The 24,902-nt window shown below is 38.4% G+C and overlaps 1 protein-coding gene across 2 annotated transcripts in view; it reads right to left on the bottom strand.

Moving 5' to 3' along the window:
• LOC116542388 (cyclin-Y-like protein 2) overlaps nt 1–23,656 on the bottom strand; it is a 36,237-nt gene extending 12,581 nt beyond the window's left edge. The window contains exons 1-8 of one of the 2 annotated variants that reach the window (XM_032267276.1): nt 23,645–23,656; nt 20,847–20,850; nt 18,343–19,633; nt 16,104–16,163; nt 14,341–14,375; nt 7,663–7,763; nt 3,670–3,705; nt 485–536 (exon numbers count right to left, since the gene is read on the bottom strand). In XM_032267276.1, coding sequence (XP_032123167.1) covers nt 485–536; nt 3,670–3,705; nt 7,663–7,763; nt 14,341–14,375; nt 16,104–16,163; nt 18,343–18,553 — 495 coding nt within the window. In that variant the 5' untranslated portion in view covers nt 18,554–19,633; nt 20,847–20,850; nt 23,645–23,656. Of the gene's footprint in view, nt 1–484; nt 537–3,669; nt 3,706–7,662; nt 7,764–14,340; nt 14,376–16,103; nt 16,164–18,342; nt 20,128–20,846; nt 20,851–23,644 lie in introns of those variants that run through there. The other variant, XM_032267277.1, reaches the window with a different exon arrangement.
• Between the last annotated feature and the right edge of the window lie 1,246 nt (nt 23,657–24,902).

Genomic DNA, 24,902 nt, shown 5'->3' with positions numbered 1-24,902 from the left:
CAATAAACTGAGAAAACACAGTTTCCTTTAACCATGAGGCTCTAAGCCTACGGTGTTAAATACAATAATTACTAGCCACATGTGGCTATTACGTATCCGAGGAAGCACATTTTTAAATTTTTACACCATGTAAGTTGATTTAAACTTAAATTATTCTTAATTCTCTTCATAAAAATCATGCTTCTGTGTGAAAAGTACTTCATATACTCATATTGCTTGTTGCAATATGAGTTTATGTAATTGTCTTTTGTCTTTTTAAAAGATACATTTTCTGTTATTTGGATATTATATTTACTAATACTAGCTCATTTACTGGAGAGCTACAGATCAGTTCTTATTCCAGCACATTCTTTTTACAGCACTTAAGATGACTAAACGTAACACAAAATGGGGAAGAGGATTTAAAGAAAGATGACTTTGAGTTCAGCATGAAACAAATGCCAGTCTATGATGCAAATACAACTTCAGTAAAAGTGCCACTTACTGTAAATGGGTGTAACCGTTCATCAAAGATGCCCAAAGTTCTATCGGCATCTCTATAAAATAAGAATATGCATTACTTCAAAAACTGTTAAATATCTTAGTAAACTATCTGTTTAGTAAATAATGCCTGCTATGTGCTCTGGTGCTTACTTCAGCAAAGCAAACAGTTTTTACAAATTCTTCACCTGGATCCTGGCCTGCAGAGGGTTTCCCGACCTCTTCTTCCTCAGCACATGTCCTGTGCTATGAATTATTTTTTACGATAACCAGACAGAACTGTCTGTAAGTATTGACCCTTAACAAGCAATGACAACAAACCAAACATATTTTCACTCTTCTAACCACACACTGAAACACGAGAACATTTTACGAAGCAGTAGTGGTGGGCAATAAAGTCTTTAGAACTTTAATAAATCAAAAAGTGATTCAGATTTTCTAACGTTCTTTCTCTTTAGTTCTCTGTAGCATAGTCTCATGATGTATTTATTTTCTGTTGTTTGAATTAAAAACTCATCTGCCTTATTTTAAAAGAGGTCAATCTTTGACAAACTTTAAACTTCATAAAACTAATGCATTGTGCTTGTGTAATAAACCAGTGATTCTCCAAATGTGCTCTGTGGACCTCTGGGGATCCCCAAGACCCTTTTCCAGAAGGCCTAAGAGGTCACCTCCCTTTCCCTTTCCCTTCCCTTCCCCTCCCTTCCCTTCTTTGTTTTCCTTTCTTTTTTCTTTCCTTCCTTCCTTCTTTTTTTTTTTTGAAACAGAGTTTCACTCTTGTTGCCCAGGCTGGAGTGCAATGGTGTAATCTTGGCTCACTGAAACCTCCACCTCCCAGGTTCAAGAGATTCTCCTGCCTCAGCCCCCCAAGTAGCCGGGATTACAGGCATCTACCACCATGCCCAGCTAATTTCTGTATTTTTAGTAGAAATGGGGTTTCACCATGTTAACCAGGCTGGTCTTGAACTCCTGACCTCAGGTGATCCACCTGCCTGACCTCCTAAATTGCTGGGATTACAGGCCTGACCCACAGTGCCCACCTGACACTGTTCTGATAATCATACTAATTCAACCTGAGAAAGCTGATAAAAAAACTTTTTTAATTAGGAAAGTAATACAAAGACACTGCTTTTTCATAGACACTTGCCATGACTGTATAGAAGCAAAAGTGGGTAAAACTGCTGGTTTCTCAGCCTAAATCAAGGCAGTGGTACCAATTACACTAGTAGTCATTCTATCCTTTATTGTCCATTACAGTTCAAAAAGATAGGCTGAAGTACTTAAGAATGTCTTTGATGAAGCAGTAAAAAATGGTGTTACTAAATCTTGACATGTCGCTTTAATATTCTGAATCAGTGGAAAGTTAACAAGAAGTGCTTCTGCTGACTGTAGTACCGTTGTGTTTAAAAAAAAAAAAAAGAATTCGTGATTTAATTGTGAGCTGAACAATCACTTTTTTCACAGGACATCATTTTTATGTAAAAATACAACTGGGCCAGTGCAGCGGCTCATGCCTGTAAAATCACAGCACTTTGGGAGGCTAAAGCAGGCAGATCCCTTGAGCTCCTTCAGGAGTTCAAGACCAGCCTGGGCAACATGGCGAAACTCTCTCTACCAAAAATACACAAAAATTAGCCAGGTGTGGTGCCACATGTCTGTGGTTCCAGCTACACAGGAGCCTGAGGTGAGAGGACTGCTTGAGCTGAAATTGTGCCTGTGCACTGCAGCCAAGTGACAGAGTGAGACTTGGTCTAAAAAAAAAAAGGGCAACTATCATTCTCAAAAATAAATGACATGAGGTTGTCCCTTCAAGGAAAATAAGTATTTGTTCCCAATGATAAAATTTAAGCTTTCCTGAGGACTCTGAAAAACTCGTTCTTTCTACTATAGCTTGACAGCTTTTCAATACTTAAAGATATTTTAAAATAAGATTGGCAGTTAAACTAAAAGTGATTTTTGACAAAATAAAACATAAACCAACATATTCCAAATAACTAATGCATAATATTATAAATGCGAGTATGAGGGAAAAGATCAATTTACCGTGCAAGAAAGACGAGTGAGTACTGATGGAATAAATTTAGTAATATGTAAAATGCCACTGTAACTAATTTAAGAAAGTAGCACTTGTGAAGTTTTGACTTAGCATTAATGAATACCCACAACTGTCTCAGAGCTTTAAAAATACACCTTTTACCAACTACATATTTGCATGTTAGGTCACGTTATTGCCTCATGCTTTTTTTTTTTTTTAATTTGAGACAGTCTCACTCTGTCGCCCAGGCTGGGGTGCAATGGCACTATCTCCACTCACTGCAACCTCTGCCTCCTGGGTTCAAGCGATTCTCTTGCCTCAGCCTCCCTAGCAGTTGGGACTACAGGCATGCACCACCATACCCACCTATTTTTTTGTATTTTTAGTAGAGACATGTTTTCCCATGGTGGTCAGGCTGGCTCAACCTCCTGTCCTCAACTGATCCGCCTGCCTCAGCCTCCAAAAGTGCTGGGATTACAGGCATATGCCACCATGCCTAGCCATCTTAAAGTAAATTCTTTAAAGCAAATGGCAGAGAAAGAGATAGAGAACTCAGCTTTCTTCTACTAAGCTCCACATTAGAGATTTTCAATAATAGAAATACCTGACACACTTTTTACTCAACTTTCTGCTGAAAAAAGTTTTTTCTTTTTTTTATTTCCAGTTTCCTGATACATGAGAAAAAAGTTATTTTTTCATTAAAAAATTTACGTTAACAATATTGTTCTCAAAGAATACTTTCTGTTAGCAAAACTTGGGTCATGGGTTACTACTGACATCTAGTTGGTACAGGCCATCAATGCTGCTAAGCTTTCTGCAGTGCACAGGACAAAGCATTATCTAGTTTTTGATATCAACAGTGGTAAGGCTGTGAAAACTCAGCTAAAAATAGATTCGGAAAAAAAAAAATCTCAATTTTATAGTTCTACAACAGTAAATATCAATATAATCAATATAAACACATACTCTTTGAGATTCCCAGTCATTTAAGATTTAAGAGAGTCTTAAGGTCCAAAGAAAACACAAATAATTTGCCTTGATATTTTAGTAGGCACAATACAGCTTATGATGTCTAGATCTGTGACCTAACACTGAGCTTGACAGCTTGCAAAGTAGTTAGCTACAATAACAAGACAGGTTTTTAAAAAGCTCACCTTTGCTTGATATGATAATATATCTCCAAGGCCACACTGCGGAAGGAAAAACATTCATAAAAATAGATGTTATCACTGGTTAGGCCTGAAGACATTTTTTAAAAAGGATGCAGAGGAAACTCTCCCAGTGGCCCTGAAATTAAAATCTTCTGGTTCAGAACAGTACCACAAGGGCACTTTTTTGTTTTCATTTCTTGGATTTCAGCAAAAACATGAAAACCAAAATGCAAGGCGATATGCTGTTAGAAGATGTGTTTCTGTTGATTATTATAATATATAAATAATAACATATTTCCCTGTTATATGCTCTTCTACCCACAAGACCTTTCGTCCCATGCAATTTATTTTATGTATGTATTTATTTTTTGACTCAGAGTCTCACTCTGTTGCCCAGACTGGAGTGCAGTGGCGTGATCTTGGCTCACCACAACCTCCACCTCCAGGGTTCAAGCAATTCTCATGCCTCAGCCTCCCAAGTAGCTGAGACTACAGGTTTCCACCACTATGCCCGGATAATTTTTATATTTTTAGCAGGGACAGGGTTTTACCATGATGGTCAGGTTGGTCTCAAACTCCTGGCCTCAATTGATCACCCTGCCTCAGCTTCCCAAATTGCTGGGATTACAGGCGTAAGCCGCCACACTCAGCCTCATGCAATTTATTTTATTTATTTATTTATTTTTTTTTTTTGAAACGGAGTTTCACTCTTTTTACCCCAGGCTGGAGTGCAATGGCACGATCTCGGCTCACCGCAACCTCCGCCTCCTGGGCTCAGGCAATTCTCCTGCCTCAGCCTCCTGAGTAGCTGGGATTACAGGCACGCGCCACCATGCCCAGCTAATGTTTTGTATTTTTAGTAGAGACGGGGTTTCACCGTGTTGACCAGGATGGTCTCGATCTCTTGACCTCGTGATCCACCCGCCTCGGCCTCCCAAAGTGCTGGGATTACAGGCTTGAGCCACCGCGCCCAGCTAATGCAATTTATATCTATGTGTACATATGCTTAAATTTCAGCCACAAAGTAGTGGTTTCTTTTTTAAGATGTTAGGCCCTGCATTTTAGTTTAGTTCCTTATCTCCTACCTACCCATTTTTTATTATGATTTCCCTAAAAATGTATCACATAATGAAAGTGCTTTCTAACAAATAAAAGTTATTTGAAATCTCTGTTGCATAATTATTAGAAAATATATTAGTAAACATAAGCTCACACGGTATCAATGATAGGTACAGTGATCCTAAAATAAGCAGTGCTAACAAGGCCATGTAACATGACACAGTGTAATATGAATGGCAGGTACCTTCAATTAGTTTAACTGAAATATTTATGAACAGATACAGCTCTTCAGATATATGTAACTGTATTTCTAAGTTACCCACAGATGCTGTGTATCACAAAACAAGAGCATCTCTTAGATAAGTTATGTGCTTCCATTTGCCCTCAGCATATAGAATGCGGCTCAAAATAACTGAGGGAAGGCAAATCTCAATTTTAGTAATAGGTCTATATAATATTAGCACTTTTCAAAATGCCTGCAACATTAACATTTAAGCATTTAAAACTACTTCCAGTGGTTTTCATCTCTGAAATAACTTTTTTTTTTTAGAGACGGAGTCTTGAACCTTCATCCAGGCTGGAGTGCAACGACGGAATCTCAGCTCACTGCAACCTCTGACTCCTGGGTTCACGAGATTCTCCTGACTCAGCCTCCTGAGTAGCTGAAATTACAGGCGTTTGTCACCATGCCCAGCTAATTTTTTGTATTTTTAGTAGAGACAGGGTTTCACTATGTTGGCCAGACTGGTCTCGAACTCCTGACTTCATGATCCACCCACCTTGGCCTCCCAAAATGCTGGGATTACAGGTGTAAGACACCACACCCGGCCTTGAAATAATTTTATAATCACAGAATTTGAAGGTATATGCTGGAAAGGACCAATGACCATACATGACATTTAATCCAACACTCATTTCACAGATCAGGGAAACAAATCTTAAAAAACTGACTTGCCCAAGGTCCCACCAAATAGGAGCAGTTTCTCATCCTAAACTCAAATTAGGCAGTGGCTCTCAAATTTTGCTGCACATTAAAATCACCTGAGAAGCTTCAATAATTGCTTCATTTTAAAAATGAGACATTTTGATTTAATTAGCATTGGATATAACTTTGGACATCGAGGGTTGTTGTTAAAAGTTTCCCAGGTGATTTCAATGCACAGGAAAATTTGGAATGATTGAGTTGGGGTGAAAATCAGAATCTTATGGCATGCTTTTCTTTACATGAAGATGCCTCACATCGATCCCTATTTTCCTAAAAGCTTCTCAGTGCCTAGGGATGGAGGAAAAGTGGAGATGGGAAGATGCATGTGTTTGCAGACATGTATTTTGTAGAAAAACTTTGTAAAAGTGATCCCTAGTGAGTTCCATCTATCCCACTGATAACAGTGCACTACTAACTCATGATATTTTCCAAAATCTTTTCTTGAAGCCAATTTGCCCTATTAATTTGCTCAATAAACCTCTATTTCACCAATTGCAAATATTTTTTTAAAAAATTTTAACTTGCTGATGGCAAGTTAAAACTTACTTTTCTTTTGAAAGTAGACTTCTAAAAATTAGAATAATGAGGAAAAAAGCATGAAATTTATTTCAGCAAGATTAACCTTAAAAGCTGCTTTTGAATGGTATGCTAACACATCAAAATCTTTTGAATTCAAAAGAAAGCAGGGACTCCAGTCGAAGTAGTTTGTTCGTTTGTTTGTTTTCCTGCTCGAAGATTTAAGAGACAGCCAGGTGATGTGGTGATCCCAGCACTTTGGAAGGCCGAGGTGCGTGGATCACCTGAGGTCGGGAGTTCGAGACCAGCCTGACCAACATGGAGAGACCCCATCTCTACTAAAAAAAAAAAAAAATACAAAATCAGCCAGGCATGGTGGTGCATGCCTATAATCTCAGTTACTCAAGAGGCTGAGGCAGGAGAAATGCTTGAACATGGGAGATTGTGGTGAGCTGAGGTAGCACCATTGCACTCCAGCCTAGGCAACAGGAGCAAAACTCCATCTGAAAAACAAATAAATAAAAAGATTGAATAGGCTTGGCTGACTACAGACATTTAGTGACTACTCAATAGGTCCCAAAGCTCAGAGCCTGAGACAGAGTTCGAGCCCAGTTTTTGCTGAAACACAATTTCATCTCAACTATTGTTATAAGGGAGAGAGGAAAGTGGCATTATTACAAGTGTAAACTTCCAATTTTTAATTAAAGTAAAAGTTACCGACAATCAAATTAGCTAAAAAGGCTAGCGCATTCTAAACAAAATTGTTTATAAGCTAAGTAGTTATGTTTCTAGAATTAAAAGTAAAATTAAAAATAAAGACATTAATACTCTAAATTAGCACTTTCCAAACTATGTTCTAAAAATCAACACTCATGACCCAAGGAGATGATAATAATGTACACTGGACAGCCCCTGTGGTGGTGGTGTTGGTGGTTGTTCCTTTTCAAATAAACTTCATTTCAGGGTGCTCTCAAAGTGCATCTTTGTGGCCCATGAGGTGCTCATGCACAATGGGAGAAATTCAAATGTTGATACACTGTGGTGCCAGAAGAGAAAAAGCTGTTCCTTCCTCCAAGACTAATGTCCAAAGTAGTACATGTTGATTTAGGCCTACAACTCATTAAACAAACTAATTCTTCGCACACAAAAAAAATTCAATAAAGGGAACCTATCCTTCTCACTGCACTCAACATTCTTAAGGTACAAAGGCATCAAATAAATAGCTACACTTTTTCTGAAATTGCTTATTTGCTAACTGATTTTCCTTCCACCATGATGTCTAAGATTAAAAGAGAAATTGATGTTTAATATTTAGAATCTGGATATCAATATATAGTTGACTCCAATTTCTTAAAAGTGATTGAAGAGGACAACCAAATGGCTGAAATAACTTTAGAATAAACGAGTCTGTCCCTTGGCAGCACAGGTGTACTCACGAGTTTAGTGGCATTGTAAGATGAGGGTGGCTGGCTGTGCTGTCATCAATGAATATGGTGGAGCATGAACTATATAATTGAGGTAAATGCTCAGTAGAAACCTGAAGAGGAAGGGAAGTATATGGTAAACTTATCAAAGTGTATTTTTTTCTCAGTTAAAATGTCAAATGACAAAGCCCTAAGATATTCCTTACACTCCATGAACTGCCTGAGTGTGGTATCATGTGCACTCTACAGAAAACCCGTTGGAGGCTCTTAACTTCCAGAGATGATGTTTGAGATATGGGTTATAAAATGCTGCTCTTAATATGGTACCTGTCATCAAACCTAACAAGGATTTTATGAATAAGATTTCACTGTTTTTTCAACAGTGACATAAAGCAGCTGAGAATTTCTATTTATTTACTATGATAAAATGTAACATATTAAATCATACTGGTACAGGAGCATTTCATTGCAATGAATACAAAACTAATGCATTTACTAAGTTACTAGTCCTAAATGTATTATTTCAGGTGATATTGTAACAAAATAGGTGTTTCAGATTCAGAGGCTCTATGTGCCAGGGCTGCTGGGCCACCAAGTGAGGAAGCCATAGGTTTCTCTAGTCCTGTTTTCTTATGTGGAGGATAAAAAAAAGTATCACTTAAATATTCTCTCACACCCTGAAAACAGATGACAAATTAAAAAATTTAACTTTTCCTTCATGTTTAAATGAGACTGCCATGACATGACTCAAATGAGACTCCCAGAGAACACTTACCATTCATTTCAAAACTTGATTAATTTCATTCTATAAATCATCTGACCTGCACCTAGGCATTTTCCTGCTATACCCCTGCTCTCTGCCTACTGCCTTTCTCTTTCCTTGTTTCAGCAAACTTGACTCCATCTACCCTCTTGGATCGATCTCTTTGACAGCAGCCACACCAAAAATGGTTTCTTTGCCCACTAATTAGTTAAATTCACCACTGATTACAAGATACTAAAATTTTTTTATTTGCATAGGTTTTAGAGGGACAGGTGGTATTTGGTTATAAAAGTAAGTTCTTCAGTGATGATTTGTGAGACTTTGGTGTACCCATCACCTGAGCAAGGAAATACTTGCAGAGTATTCCCCTCATGAGAAAGTATGCCTCTCCGTAAGAGTAAGGGAGGGCTCTTACTCTTCCTATCTCTAGCTGCTGAGCACAGAATTTTGAATAAATCAAAAACTTCGACAAGTGTTTGACAAATTCATTCAGTCTTACTACATTTAATTACACCAAAAACACTACTAACAGTTTACTGTTCATAGGTATTATTTAAGGCAATCACAAAAAGAAACAAATCATCTAACTTCAGTCAGCATAAATCAGAGGGTGAAATTTTATGATCTTTAACAAGAAATAGAAGGGGTTACATAGAAGTTTAATAACAAAAACTAGAAAATAATTACACCTGTAATTTAGTAAGTCAAACCAAAGGCTTACTATCAAAGGTCCAGGACCCATTGGATGCCGATGCCCAGCCACTGACTTCTTCCACTATACCTGCTGCCTCTCATTTTAACCCATGAAAAATACTAAAGTTGTTTTCCTTGTAAAGGTCTATCACCTCCTTGGTTAGGTCCTTTCCTAAGTATTTTATTTTACTTTTGCAGCTATTATAAAAGGGGCTATGTTCTTGGTCTGATTCTCAGCGTGGTTGCTGTTAGGGTATAACAGAGCTACTGATTTGTGTACATTAATTTCATCTCCTGAAACTTTGTTAAATTCATGTATCAGTTCTAGGAGCTTTTTGGAGGAGTCTTTAGGGTTTTCTAGGAATACAATCATATCATCAACAAACAGCAACAGTTTGAATTCCTATTTACTGATGTGGATGCCCTTTATTTCCTTCTCTTGTGTGATTGCTCTGTCTTCCAGTATTAAGGTCTTCCAGTATTAAGCTGAACAGAAGTGGTGAGAGTGGGGCATCTTTGTCTTGTTCCAGTTCTCAAGGGGAATGCATTCAACTTTTTCCCATTCAGTATTATGTTGACTGTGGGTTTCTCATAGACAGCTTTTATTACATTGAGCTATGATCCTTCTATGCCAATTTTGCTGAGAGTTTTAATCATAAAAGGAGGCTAGATTTTGTCAAATGCTTTTTCTGCATCTATTGAGACAATCACGTGGTTTTTGTTTTGAATTCTGTTTATGTGGTGTATCACATTTATTGACCTGTGTATGTTAAATCATCCCTGTATCCCTTGTATAGAACCAATTTCATCATGGTGGATTATCTTTTTCACATGCTGGTGGGAACTACAAACATTGCTGAATGAAATAATGGACACAAACAAATGGAAAGACATACAATACCCATGAATGGATAGAATGAATATTGTGAAAATGGCCATACTGCCAAAAGCAATCTACAAATTCAATGAAATTCCCATCAAAATACCACCATCCTTCTTCACAGAACTAGAAAAAACAATCCTAAACTCATATGGGACCAAACAAGACCCCACATAGCCAAAACAAAACTATGCAAAAACAACAAATCTTGAGGCATCACCTAACCTGATTTCAAACTATACTAGAACGCCATAGTCACCAAAACAGCATGGAACTGGTATAAAAACAGGCACATACACCAATGAAACAGAATAGAGAACCCAGAAATTAACCCAAATACCTATAGCCAACTGATCTTCAACAAAGCCAACTAAAACATTAAGTGAAAAAAGTAAACCTTAGTCAACCAATGGTTCTGGGATAATTGGCAAGCCACGTGCAGGAGAATGAAGCTGGATCCTCAACTCTCACCTTACACAAAAATCAACTCAAGATGGATCACGGACATAAATCTATGACCTAAAACCACAGAAATTCTAGATGATAACATTGGAAAAGCCCTTCCCGACCCTGGCTTAGGCAAAGACTTCATCGCCAAGAACTCAAAAGCAAATGCAACAAATACAAACAAGTGAGACTTAACTAAAGAGCTTCTGCACAGGAAAAGGAACAATCAGCAGAGTAAACAGACAACCCACAGAGTGGGAGAAAGTCTTCACAGTCTACACATCTGACAAAGAGCTATTATCCAGAATCTACAAGGAACTCCAGCAAATTACAATTTACAAATTACAATTACAAAATATGGAACCAGCCCAAATGCCGATCAATCAACAAGTGAATAAAGAAACTGTGATATACATATACATATATATGATGGAATACCACTCGGCCATAATATTGAATACATTCATGGCATTCCATTCCCAGCAACCTGGATGAAATTGGAGACTGTTATTCTAAGTGAAGTCACTCAGGAATGAAAAACATTGCATGTTCTCATTCATATGTGGGAGCTAAGCGATGACGATGCAAAGGCATAAGAATGATACAGTGGACTTTGGAGACTCAGGGGAAAGTATGGGAAAAGGGTAAGGGATAAAAGACTACAAATCAGGTTCAGTGGATGCTGCTCAGATGATGGGTGCACCAAAATCTCACAAATCATCACTAAAGAGCTTACTCAGGTAACCAAATACCACCTGTTCCTCCAAAAAGAAATGAAAAATAAATAAAGTACAGCATTCTTCTCAGCAAACATAAAAAAAATAAAATAAAAGCCAAAGGTTATATTTTTCTCTCTGCTTTTTGGCAGAACAAATTTCAGATATGTTTTCAAACAATTAGTAACTCTTTTCCTTTTTCTGAGATAGGGTCTCACTTTGTAGCCCAGGCTGGAGGGCAGTGGTGCAATGATAGTTAACTGCAGCCTCAAACTCCTGAGCTCAAGCAATCCTCTGCCTCAGCCACCTCAGTAGGTAAAACTAAAAGCATATGCCACCATGCTTGACTAATTTCTTAGTTCACCTTTTTGAGGAGATGAGGCCTTGCTATGCTGACCAAGCTAAAAATAAATCTTAATTAACTTAAATATTTCTAACACAGTGAGCATTCATGAAAACAGCTCCATCTATGTTGTCAAGTAATGGGATAATATGACAGTGTATAAAGTTTGAATGAAAATATCAAACAAGGCCTTAGAAGAAAACTGTAATATGCTTATTATAGATACATCACTAAAGAGCTGTCTTGGTAAATATCATTAATGATATTGAAATTAAACTTTGATTTACACTTAAATATAGGTCTTAAATAAATAAGAAAAACAGAAAAAGAAAGTGACTGGAACAGAAGTGAGCAGTTTCTCTTGCAGAGCTAAAGGCAGGCTGTGAATTTCACGGCAAATAGCACTTTGAAAAGTAGGGTAAAATGTAAAAAGTAGGGCAAAAGCCATCAAGGTCAGTTGAAAATCTGTGATTAGAGCCCCACGTCCACCTGTCCTCCCATCTGATAAGAAACTTAGATGTGTGTTCCCTGAATATACCAAACCTGAGAATTTCTGGCTCACGGCTACCATGGCCTAAACCTGAGATATAAACAAAACTGTATACCAAAAATGGAACTCCAACTTTCTTCCCTAACTCTGCTTTTGGAAAGCAAGTAGCCATGCTTTTACTTTCCAGGCAGAAACTTGGGAGATCCTTCTCAAGAAACTGAACTGTCTCGAATAAAGGTCCCCAGATAATACACTGAGGTCCCCCAAATGAAAAGCTAGTTTGGCTTCCAAAACCTCACACTGGTGCCATCAGTTAACACAAGTCATGCTTTCAAATCAAGTAAGCCAGGGACCACCACACATTGTAGAAAAGCCTCCAACAAGAGAGATTGAAATAACAAAAAAAAATTTCACAGGACCAGTCAAAATCAGGAACAAAACTTTAAAATAAAATCTTAAAACACCCTAAAAAATATAAAAATTCAATAGACATAGTAGAGGATAAACTCACAGAATATCCCAGAAGTAGAATAAAAAGACAAACTGAGGCCAGGCACGGTGGCTCAAGCCTGTAATCCCAGCACTGTGGGAGGCCGAGGCGGGTGGATCACGAGGTCAAGAGATCGAGACCATCCTGGTCAACATGGTGAAACCCCGTCTCTACTAAAACTACAAAAAATTAGCTGGGCATGGTGGCGCGTGCCTGTAATCCCAGCGACTCAGGAGGCTGGGGCAGGAGAATTGCCTGAACCTGGGAGGCGGAGGTTGTGGTGAGCCGAGATCGCGCCATTGCACTCCAGCCTGGGTAGGTAACAAGAGAAAAACTCCGCCTCCAAAAAAAAAAAAAAAAAAAAAAAAAAAAAGACAAACTGAAAAAAACAGAAGGGGAAAAATTTTAAACCAATGCAGATATACTTGTCTAAGCAGTCTAGTGTCTGAGTAACAAGACTGTCTGAAAAAAAGTAACAGAGAAAATAAAAACATTCTCAGAGAGAGACAGTCTGCAGACTTAGTAGCCTCAATAAAATGAAAAGATCCCCACCAAGATATTATTATGAAATTTCAGAATCTCAGAGACAGTAAAGCTCCTAAACAGCTTCCACAGATACATAAAACCCAGTTATAAATAATGTATCACGTGATGGCAATAGATTCAAGAACAACACTGTAATGAGAACACAATTGCAGAATATCTTCAGAACCGTAAAATTTAGATTCAATCTAGAAGTTTATTCTCTATCAAGAAGGATTTTAAGACTGGCCAGATCTCTAAACATCTCTGTCCAGGAAAACGTGCTCAAGTACAACTAGAAAGGATAACAGGACAGAAGGAAACACAGAATCTAGGACTCAGGCGATCCCACACAAGGCAGCAGTTATGTGAGATTAAAAAGACTTTAAAGAGATAGCACAGAAAAGCAGACATTGAGCATGTCTAGGGAAAGCCACTCTATATTGAACTAGAATGACAAAAGGCCAAAGAAAGTTGCCCACCCGTACCAAAAATAAAAGAGGAACAGATATGTTTTAGCAGATGGGAAATATCTTTGAAAGGCATGTGATAAATGCTACAACACTTGGGCGGGAAAACAGCTGGTAGAAAACAGGCCAATGAATACAGTCAGAAAATTAGCTTCATGCTAAAAAATCATGGATGTGAAATGTAAATTATATGTAAAATATAATTTAACAATAATTATTAAAATAATTTTTTAACAAAGTGACAGACCACCCCGAGGCTACTTACTGCTGGATAAACCAGCATAGGCTAGGAAAAAAGAGATGATCCAGAAGAAGTGCAGAAGTGCTCAAATTTCAGAACTATTTCAGAGAACAAACGAAGGAACATGTAATGCAGAGACACAGTGAAAACACCATATGATTTAGCAGTGAATAATATTTGGATAGTGACAATCATGTCAATGTTACTGATTTAATTCAAAAGTGTGCTACAATTGAAAGAAACAGAGGGAGAAAAATAAGGTCATGGCGTAGCAGGGAAGGTATGCTTTCACCTGCTGTGGCAGAAAACCAATACACAGTGATGACAATTAACTTAGATCTTCTATTTTTGTTATTTCATGAAAAATAAGATTAAATATTTAAAGCAGATCTTTATACCACAACAAGACTATTGAAATTTAACTTAAATGTCAGAAACCCTTAAAAGGTGGGCACACTAAGCTGAAGACTTTTCTGGACAAATTTGATATGTAGGAAAGTAGAAGAGATTTAGAAAATACACAAAAAGAGGTCCATGCTGTCACCACTGGGTCCCAATTATAATTTAAAGGACTCAAGAGAGAGATACTTTTACATCAAACTATCAATTTCTCACCTTTATTAGTGTTTACTTACATGGTTTGCATAGCTGCTTTGTCTTTTTTCGTGCGCTAAGAATGAAAAAATAAACTGGTCACTTCTGACACAAATAATATAAAGTAAAAGTAGTTGTTAACATCTTACTGACTACTCCTATATAAAATGAGATAAAATTCCATTTCAAAAAATTATTTTCAACAATTTATAATTTAAACTGTCTGGCATGATAAATCTCATAAAGTAAAACCTAAAAACTTAGATTTACTTTTTGACCTAATTTACTTTTTATCTTTGTTATATATGAATGAAACAATACTCATGTACAAAAGAAAAGGGCAAAAAAATTAGGCCAGATGAAAAATTTAGCGAATAAAAAAGTTTACCTGTTCCATATATGAGCCATGATCCATTAGGATTCTCCCATTTTGCATTTACCTATAGCTTAATTACCAGAATCTAACAGCTAACAGCTCTAAGAACTACTTCCTGGCCTGGCACCTATCTCTAGATGCACCAGACTCCTGCTAAGCATATCCAACCACACTTACTGGTCATCTACTAACATGGAATAGCTTTTCTTTTTTCTGCTTCCATGCTCTCTAGGTGTGAGAAGCCCAGGGCTCTGAACGGAACTGGGAAATACAATTCTTATTTGGTTTGGATATGTTTCCCTCTCCAAATCTCATGTTAAAACGTGACCCTTTATCTTGGAGACAGGGTCTAGTGAGAGGTGTTTGGGTAATGATGGTGGATTCCTTATGAATGGCTTGGTGCCATCCCCAGAGTAAGAGTAAGAAGCAAATTCTCATCCTGGTAGTTTCAAAGACTGTGAAACCTTCCCCCTACCCTCCTCTCCTCCCTCTCTCACAGTGTGGAACTACCTGCTTCCCCTTTGTCTTCCATCATGATTGTAAGCTTGCGGAGGCCCTCACTGGAAGCAAATGCTGAAGCCATGCTTATACAGCCTGAACATCTATGAGCCAATTAAACCTCTTTTTCTTATAAATTACCCAGCCTTAGGTAAATCTTTATAGTAATGCAAAAATGAACAAAAATTCTAGCCAGAAATAACCAACTCAAGAGAGGTGAAGTCTACTCAAACTACAAAAACAAAAGTTACAAACTGCCATATTTGACAGTGCTGCATTACAGTAAATAACATTCACATATGATTATAGATCCTCACTTGTATTCTTGCTACTTAAATCAACTGGAAAACCTGGCTGTGTATGGCTTTTTAGCAAACAAACCAGGATTTCACATAACATTAAGGAAAATAAGCAGGAATAGAACATGTTTAAATTTACATCACATCAAATGAAAAGGTTAATAACTTAAAAGTTTCGAATAACATAAACATGGATTTGATAAACACATGTGGTCAGAGGACTGTGTCAGAGGAGGCTAAAATCATAGATTCAATCCCCGACAATGAACAACTATGTTTTATTATTTATTTAAATGAAAACCAAGCTGAAGCCTAAGTTCTATCATTCATCTTTAAAATGTACTCTCTGGAGCACAGGAAAAGGGACAAAGAATTATACATAAAGATAAATCTAAGACTCCTCCATCACACAACAAATTATGTTGATAAAAAGATGGCAAAATGTTTAAACAAAAAGTTTACATATTTCATTAACATAGTAACAACTAAAGGAAAGTATACCACATGTTAAAATAACAACTGAATATGAAAAATTTAAACCAATATGAGTTTTTCTAAATACTTTCTATAATACATCTGATCAAACAAGAGTTTTCACTCTTTCTTGGCAGAAAAAACAACATTGTCTCACCATCTGTTTGAGATTTCCTTGCTTCTGGATGGTTAGAAGGGTCGGACTCCAAAGCCATATCTATAGAGGGAGAAACAAAAAAAGATGTGATCACTTATAACAGTTTATCAACTCATTTCTTGGACTGCTGTATTTAGGCCATTTAACTACCTCTACCTTTATTCTTATCTATTGAAATGACTGTATAGACATAAGATGGAGCCAGACAAGATGGCGTATGCCTGTCGTCCCAGCTACTCAGGAGGCTGAGACAAGAAAATCCCTTGAATCCAGGTCAGGAATTTGAGGCCAGCATGAGTAACACAGTGAGACCCTCCTTTATTTAACAAGAAAAAATGAAGGGGTAACTGTTCCCTTTGAGTTGTGTAAAATCAACTTTGCATAAAATAAATCAAGATGGCGGTATGTTTTAAAAGACAGGTCTATTTTATAGGCAAAATAAAAGACACACATTCTGAAGTTTTAAAAATTTTTAAAAAGTCAATTCAACATATATGTCACTTCCATGTCATTCTGAAGACACAGAACCTTAGTTCTGTTGAGTAGCTATCTTCCATAGTCATGTGAGATCTCTATATCTTCTTCATTAGCAATACATACAGAGAACATACACAGGCCTTATTTGTATTGGAAAGGGCCAAATGAGACATACATAAACTTATTGTAATCCTAAAGAATAACAATTAAAGAGCCTTGTTTTTGGGCTCTCATCCAACACTACCCATCTATCAACCAGAGTATAAGTTTACACAAGTACTTATATGCTTTGTGTATAAAGGTATAATCAATTCATTCTCATAATAATATTTGTTTATGCTAAAGGAAATCCTTAAATATCTTGAAAGGTGAGTATAGTACTTCCAAGTTACAAAGTCATTTCATCATGAGTCTTAGTTATCCTACCTCTTAATAAATTGAGAGCCCAAAGTTTAAATAGAAAAGCTATAAAACATTTCCTCTACGGTAATGGCATTTAAATGAAACCAATGAGCCAACTGGATTTAATATCTTTGTGATACAATGTTTTCTATTTTTAAAATTCTAATTTTTATTCAAGAACCATATTGTCACCCAGAATTATTTTTACCTAGATTCCTATCTTTGCAAAATTTTACAAGCAAACCAACTGATTGTTTTCTCTTTTCGACCCCCTCCCAGGCCCCTGCCTCTCCCAGCAGTGTACAGACTGGAAAACTTCAACTTTCTTATCTTTGAACAAGATGCTATTGTCAGGAGGGGGAAGGACAAAGGGAAAGCCATGGCAGCAAACACTCTTACACAGGTAAGGTCTGGCATTTTAACCCTCAATCTTTATCTTACACATTAAAAACCTACATTGACATTTCATGTCTTTTGAAAGTTTTGACCACGAACCATCCCCACCTCTTTTTTAGAATAAGGAGGAAAATAAAGTCTGTTAAGTCACCAGAATAAACCTGGAGACACGTTTTGTGTTACAGTAAGAATTTTAAAGTAATCAGTGCCTCATGGGTAAACTGCTTTGGGGAAACCCCCCCACACATACACACCCATTTTTCTGCAGCCCTGGCTGTGACATTTCACACCTTTCACAATTACTTTAAGTACCTTCCATTTTCTTTTCTTCTGTGATAAAATTATGGTTAGAAGAACCTAAGCAGCTTCTATCAAGGTGATTTACAGCAGCCCATTAAGCATACCATATAGTCTCTCGCATGGCAACCACCACTCTGATTTTAAGAAATCCCCAAATATTTGAATATGAATTGTCCTGAGATTTAGCTACCTTAATACAGGGGGAAAAAAATAGGCACTTATCTGGATCCTCCACTTAGGTACCATCCGGATAGGTACAAAGGAAGAACAAGATGGGTACTGGAAAGTTGGGATGTTTGAGTTTTTATTGAGAAAAGGGACAGAATATTTCAAAGAAGACTTATCAAAGAACCACAGGATAATAAATAGAGCTACAGACGACAAGAAGAGCCATCAATAAATGCTCCCATGCCAGCCTGGGAGAATGAGATGAGGGAGGAAGAACTGGGCATTTGGGAGGCGAGGAGAAAAGAAGCTGAGTGGACTCTGGAGAAAGACTAAGTGGTGGGAATGGGAACGCAAGGCAGAGCCAGCCTTTGTTCCTGGCCAGCCCTGGGAAAGCTGGCTACAAGCAAAAAGGAGCTCAAAGTGGGGGATGCCTCCCAGGGGACCCTGGGGACAGCAGCAGCCAGAGTTGTGCCAAGGGCACAGGTCCCCTCCTTACCTTCACGCATCTCCCGGTCATGGATGTGGTGCACGTGGAGGTCCTCACCAGCTTCAAAAGTCACTTCAGCAGGGGCTACAATGGGACTCACTGGTGCTCCTGCCATTCTGTCCCCAACTGCTGCCTCATAGATCTCAGACTCATGGGAAGAAACTGGCCCCTGGTGCTCATCCACCTTGGGGTGCACACAACAGCTCAGTACATTCCCCATGAGCGCCTCTATTCCTGTCTGCCACCACCTGTGCTTCTGCTCACAGCATTGGCCACACACTCCCGCTGCCCTAGGCTGAGGCTATGCTGCACTTGCAGAGATGGTATCACCCGCTGCTCGCCTGCCCACCCCACAGCCTGGCCCCAGCTGGGACTCGAGCCAAGACTCGCCCCTGCCACCTCCTCTGAGTTGACTTGTCTAGGAAGGTGAAGACCAGCCGGCTTATTTAGTAGGTTGTGAACCCAACAAGCGCTGAGAGACCACAACAACTGCCTGAAGAGAGTAAAGACAGAGGAACTCCTCCTCCTTCTGCAGTTATTACAGACTGAAGCCCATTGGCCCAGGTGAGAATCCAGGCATGTGACTCACAATGCCCCACCCCACACCTCACAATGCCCTACCCTAACTGCCACAATGCCCTCCCCCACAGCTCAGAATGCCCCTGCCTGGGCTGCCCCACTCTGTGGCTTATAATGCTGCTGCTCTCCTGGCTCCTCATGTAGTGCCAGTGGGACTGAGGTTTTCATTCATCACCAGATTCCTGAGCTTTTTAGTCCTAAGAAAAGCACCCAGTGGTTTGTTACTGGAAGCCATCTTACCCTTTGAGTTCTATATGAAGCCTCTGTCAGTAGAGTGGGTCCCATTAGCAACCAAGTTGGACAACTTGTATTTGCTGACTGAATGTAGATACATGTGAATTGTTTGTTGATTGTGTTTGTAATGAGATGCTCCTCTCCTGTCTTCCAATGAGTGGTAGTTTTTGTCTGCAACTTGACCACAGCAATCCCTGGCACCCAAGCTCTACTCTCACTAAAGCATTATGGCTGTGTGTTTTGAATGACACCTTAGGACCCAACCTGCCTCCACCTCCTTCTCCATGAAATAGAAGTCTAACTTGTCCTTCCAAGCTCTGAAATGCTGAAGCTTATCCGCTCCCTTCCCCCCTCTGTTTCTTCCTTCCATGGCAGGGACTTTCGGATTTTCTTTCTTTTACTAACAAAGCACTAACCATGACTTTGTCATACAAAATCAAGAGCCATAAAGTGGGGTATCACAGTCCTAACTCAATAAAGATGAATACTCAATATCTGGCAAGCAGTATGTACCTGACAGTGTCCCCACTGTGCTCTGTTCATTTAACCCTCAGAAACAATCTCATTTTACAGATTTTACAGAAGTTGGGATGGGAAAGGTAAGTAACTTTCCCAAGGTCACATGACTGCTCAGGGTGGGGCTATGATTTGATCCCAGGTAGTCTGAATTCCCCAAATCCTCAAGCATGATTATCAGAAAGGGTAGTAGTCCATTTTCACACTGATTCTGAGAAATACCTGAGGTTAGGTAATTTATGAAAGGAAGAAAAAGTTTAACTGACTCATAGTTCCGCATGGCTGGGGGAGGCCTCAGGAAACTTACAATCATAGCAGAAGGGGAAGCAGGCACGTCTTACATGGTGGCCACACAGAGAGTGTGAACATGTGAAGGAGCAACTGTCAAACACATATAAAACCATCAGATCTCAGCTGGGTATGGTGGCTCATACCTGTAATCCTAGCACTTCGGGAGGCCACAGCAGGTAGGTCACCTGAGGTCAGGAGTTCCAGACAAGCCTGGCTAACATGGTGAAATCTCATCCTCTACTAAAAATAACAAAAATTAGCCGGGCGTGGTGGCACATGCATGTAATCCCAGCTACTAAGGAGGCTGAGCAGGAGAATCGCTGGAACCCAGGAGGTGGGTACTAAAGTCAGCCAAGATCATGCCACTGCACTCCAGCCTGGATGACAGAGCAAGACTCTGTCCCCAAAACAAAACAAACCTCATAAGATCTCAAGAGAACTCACTGACTATCATAAGAACAGCCTGAAAAAAACTGCCCCAATGATCCAATCACCTCCCACCAGTCCCCTTTCTTTGATATGTGGGGCTTATAGGGATTACAATTCAAGATGAGATTTGGGTGGGGACACAGCCAAACCATATCAGAAAGTAAAGGCAAAAGTCAAGCCTAGAGAATTGACATTGTAGATTAGCATATTTTTAAAAGAACAACCTTTTTTTTTCTTTTGAGACAGAGTCTCGCTCCATTGCCCAGACAGTAGTACAATCTTGGCTCACTGCAACTTCTGCCTCCCAAGTTCAAGTGATTCTCATTCAAGTGCCTCAGCCTCCCAAGTAGCTGGGATTACAGTAGCCCGCCACCACACTTGGCTAATTTTTGTATTTTCAGTAGAGATGGGGTTTCACCATGTTGGTGAGGCTAACCTCGAATTCCTGACCTCAAGTGATCCACCTGCCTTGGCCTCCCAAAGTGCTGGGATTACAGGCATGAACACTGCTCCAGCCAGAACAACCTTTTTTTCATGTGGATTTTAAAATGCCTCCCCTTCATTCAACACTGATTAAGTTCCTTCTACATGCCAGACACTGTATGTGTAAAACAGTACCAACTCTAAATGAGTGTAGGCAGATATACAAACAAAGGCTTCAGGAGTTCCTGTTTTCTGAGACCACACTGCTGGACATTGTATGAAACTGAGACACAAGCCCACCTCTATTTGACCCCAAATTTGATGCTGGGGTGGTTTTAATTTTATGCTGAGAATTTGAGTCATTGAACCATAGAAGGGTGAGGAGTCTCTGCCAGATGTGTGGGGAGTGGTCTGGATAATAAAGAAGAATTGAAGGAAGCAACAAGACCAATTAAGAGACTTTATCTAGAGGAAGAGTAATGCTAAAGGCACTGGCAGTGACAAAAGTGGAGGAAAATGTTTGTGATCATTTGGGAGACAGACTAGGAAGTGCTTGGTCATGAGATGTGAAAGAAGAGGGAAAATAGAGGAGAGCTCAGGCTCTGCTGGGGAAGACTGGGTACGTAGCGGTGTCTTCCACCTAGTAGAGAATGTGGGAAGAGAAATAGGTAAGGAGGAAAAGATAGTTTTTCACTCTCAGTGTCACATTAAAATGGAACCCTCTAGTCAAAAGTTGAATATAAATCTCTGCAGGCTAAGTCCATTTGTGACATCCCAACATATGTTTTCAAAAATAACACACATACTAAATCAAACCATTAAGACTAACTGGGGAAATTCCCTAAAAGTTACATGCTAAAAAATCACCAGTTTTCATTTATTATTTTCATGGAATAGCTATGAATCTATGGTTATAGAAATGAGACATCTTGCATAAAATAAAGCTAATACATGAAACAAAACATTTAAAATTCTATTGTCCCCAGAGAATAGAGAAAGCCACTGAAGCCATGGGCGTGGAAGTGACTGCCTTGAGAAGTTGTGTATAGTAAGGAGAACTGGAAAGAAAGAAGACCTGGAAAATAGGGTGATTTACACGGCATTAAGTAAAGCTTGCAAAAGTGAGCACTCGAAGTCAAAAGGACCTGTGTATGATCAGGAATGGCTGTTCTTGTTAGTCATTACAAGGGAGATAATGTCTGCTTTTCATTTCCATAACAGAAGCACCTAGCATAGTACCTGGTCAACAGATACTCAATATAAATTATACCCATTCACAGAGTCAAATTTTGCCAGGAGGGCAGGAAAGCTACAAATCAGCTATGGCAACTTAGTGACTGGGCTTGTGCATGAGTGAGTGAGCCGGATGTCAGGCAGTGGGTAAAGTAGCGAACTGGAGGTGAGAAAACAATGACACAAACTGAGGGCTTCTCTCCCCAAGTATTTGGCTGAGAAGAGAGATGCAGTAGTGGTTCAAGGGAAATATGTGGTAAAGAAAGCCTTTCATTCCAAGATTCAACAAAAGCATGAGTATACTTCTACGTTAATGGGAAAGAGCCAACAGAGAAAACACATTTTTGAGTTTAGAAGAGAAGGAAGAACGAATGCACAAATGGCCCCAAAAGGCACAGGTGCATGCAATCTGGATAAGGAACAGATTAGCTTTGGATTCCTACAAAAGCAAGAAGGGAGAAAGGACTTTGTATCTCGAGATATTTCTGGTAGAGGAAAGGTTTAGGAAGAGATCTTCTGATGACCTTTATTTTAACAGACTTTTCAAAAAACTACTGTGGGAAAAAGGATTTTATTATAGAAAATCCCACACTTCTTGATACACCTAACCAAAAAAAAAAAAAAAAAAAAAACTTGATACACTAAACAAAACCCAAGTCATATCTTCCCTAAAAGTGGGCAACTTGAAAAGCAATTTGAGCAAAAATCAAGGAGTTCATTTATAAATAAGTATATCCAAAAAGTAAAAGATGGGCGTAATTTTTCCCACAGAGTTAAGAGAAATAACAACAACTTTAGGGGAAGAGGAAAAAATAATTAAGAAAATTATATGCAATTCTAAAATGTGTGAATATTTACAAATTCTAATGTAAGTAACTACAAAAAGGACTAGAAAAATCATTATCATAGGAAGCAAAGGGTCACTTCAAAAATCAGGGAAGGAGGCATGATTCATATTTAATTTAATTCTGTTGAAAATATGTAAATAAAGTTTAAGGACAAAAATAGGTGATATGTTCAAATGCGGGACACCACAGTGGAAGGAAAAAGAATTCAAGAAAGTTCAGTTTTGGTAACCAGTATCAAGTACAATCCTGAGGACCTAGTGGCTACAATCTGCGTTAATATTGTCTGATGACCTAGAAATGTCATTAGATACTATTTTGAATAATTCTTATAGACTTGAGATGATATCTATTCAAAGTTACAAAATAGTGCCTGCACTTAACAACAGACACACTCAAAAAGAGATATCCATGACTTTAAAAATGGAAGAATTTTAAACTTTCTAAACAGGAAAATTTGGGGAAGCACTGTTATGAAAACAGAGTTTAAAACACTTTGATTGAAGGCAATACTTCTTAATACTGAAGTACATTAAGAAAAAATCCTATCCTTCCATGACATTGGCAAGTCTGAGAGAGTAGTGTGATTTGAATTAATCAGAAGTTTGATCCTGTGAAATGAGCTGAGACCTTGTTTATGATTACAGAGTGAACTAATTAATTCATCCATTTATTCAATGCCCGTTTAATACTTGAGCCCTTAGTAAACATGCTGCACACTGTGTGTATGTGCTGCGGATATTGTTTGGACCAACATAAACAAGGTTCTTATTCTTGTAAAACTTTATCTTCCAGTAAGGGAGTTAACAGACTGTGTTGCCCATCACTCCTACCTGCATTGCAGGATTATATTGATCTCCAGCTATTGGATCTTCATTCCAAACATTAGGATACAGAAAGAAAAGGAGGAGGAAAGTTTTTTTGAAGGTACTCATAGCACAGTGCTTACAAATTATTGGCTTAAAACTTAGTCATATGGCCATACCTAGCTGCAGGGGAGGTTCAGGTGACATAATCCTATAGCTAGGGTAATGAATACAGAAGAAAAAAATTAGATATGGAAAGGAAACTAGCATGCTATGCCACAATCTTTAAAGAAAGGTTAGGGAAATTTCAGCTTAAGGCAAGAATAATCACAACAAAATTTTACAACCCTTTATAAGCATATATGAAAAACATAACAAAAAGTTTATAATGATCTTGTCTTAAGCTAAGAGCACAGAAAAAAATGAGAAAAAATATAAAATGAAACTGGTTTACAAGTAAGAAACATTTTATGGCAGTCAAGAGGTCAGGGTTGTACAGCATATTATGTGAATGTTGTGACTCATTAATTTCATCTTGGATAGCATAATTTGACATTTTATAAAAGTGGTTTTTCATATGAATTTTTTCAGGTGCCCTACAAAGTCCTGTCCCATCAGAAGTGAATATTAGTCTTCAGCATTCTTAAGATATCTTAATGGCATCTTCTACAGTCTTCCATTGTTCAGTTTAGGTAAACCTGGGAATCATGTTTGGGTATTATCTCCTCCAACTTCTGTTACCCCATCCCCATCATAAGTCAGGAAGGTCTTGGATATTTTGTGCTCTAGCAATTAATTCATCATGAATCCTGGAGTTATTTGCTATTCTAGTTATTTGTTCTACTACACTTCCCATAAGCATAATAAATTTACCATGATTTATTCCTAAACCATATGGAATTTGTACCTCTGATTTGACTTTGTGAGCAAAAGTTCTATGTATGTCCTGTAATTCCTGCCTAGTATAAAACTAATTTTCAGTAGAGATTATATTTCAGCACTCATGCACCTATGTAACTTTCACTGTTATTGCTGGTCGGGCTTTCCAGGGATCATGATAACCTCCTGGGTTCTCTGGAAGAGGGACATATTCTTCAGGTAATGTTGTAATATTTTGTAAGCTAAAATCTTATATCTATCTAAATTGACAGCGCCTAATGTCTTCAGTAACAAGACTGGTACTTTTTAGTTTTCTTAGCTCTGTGAGTTACTG

The sequence above is a fragment of the Sapajus apella genome, unplaced genomic scaffold (genome assembly GCF_009761245.1).
Source record: "Sapajus apella isolate SASKATOON/1434 unplaced genomic scaffold, GSC_monkey_1.0 scaffold167, whole genome shotgun sequence".
In the NCBI taxonomy this organism is placed as follows: Eukaryota; Metazoa; Chordata; class Mammalia; order Primates; family Cebidae; genus Sapajus; species Sapajus apella.
This window is presented reverse-complemented; position numbering and strand designations above follow the sequence as displayed.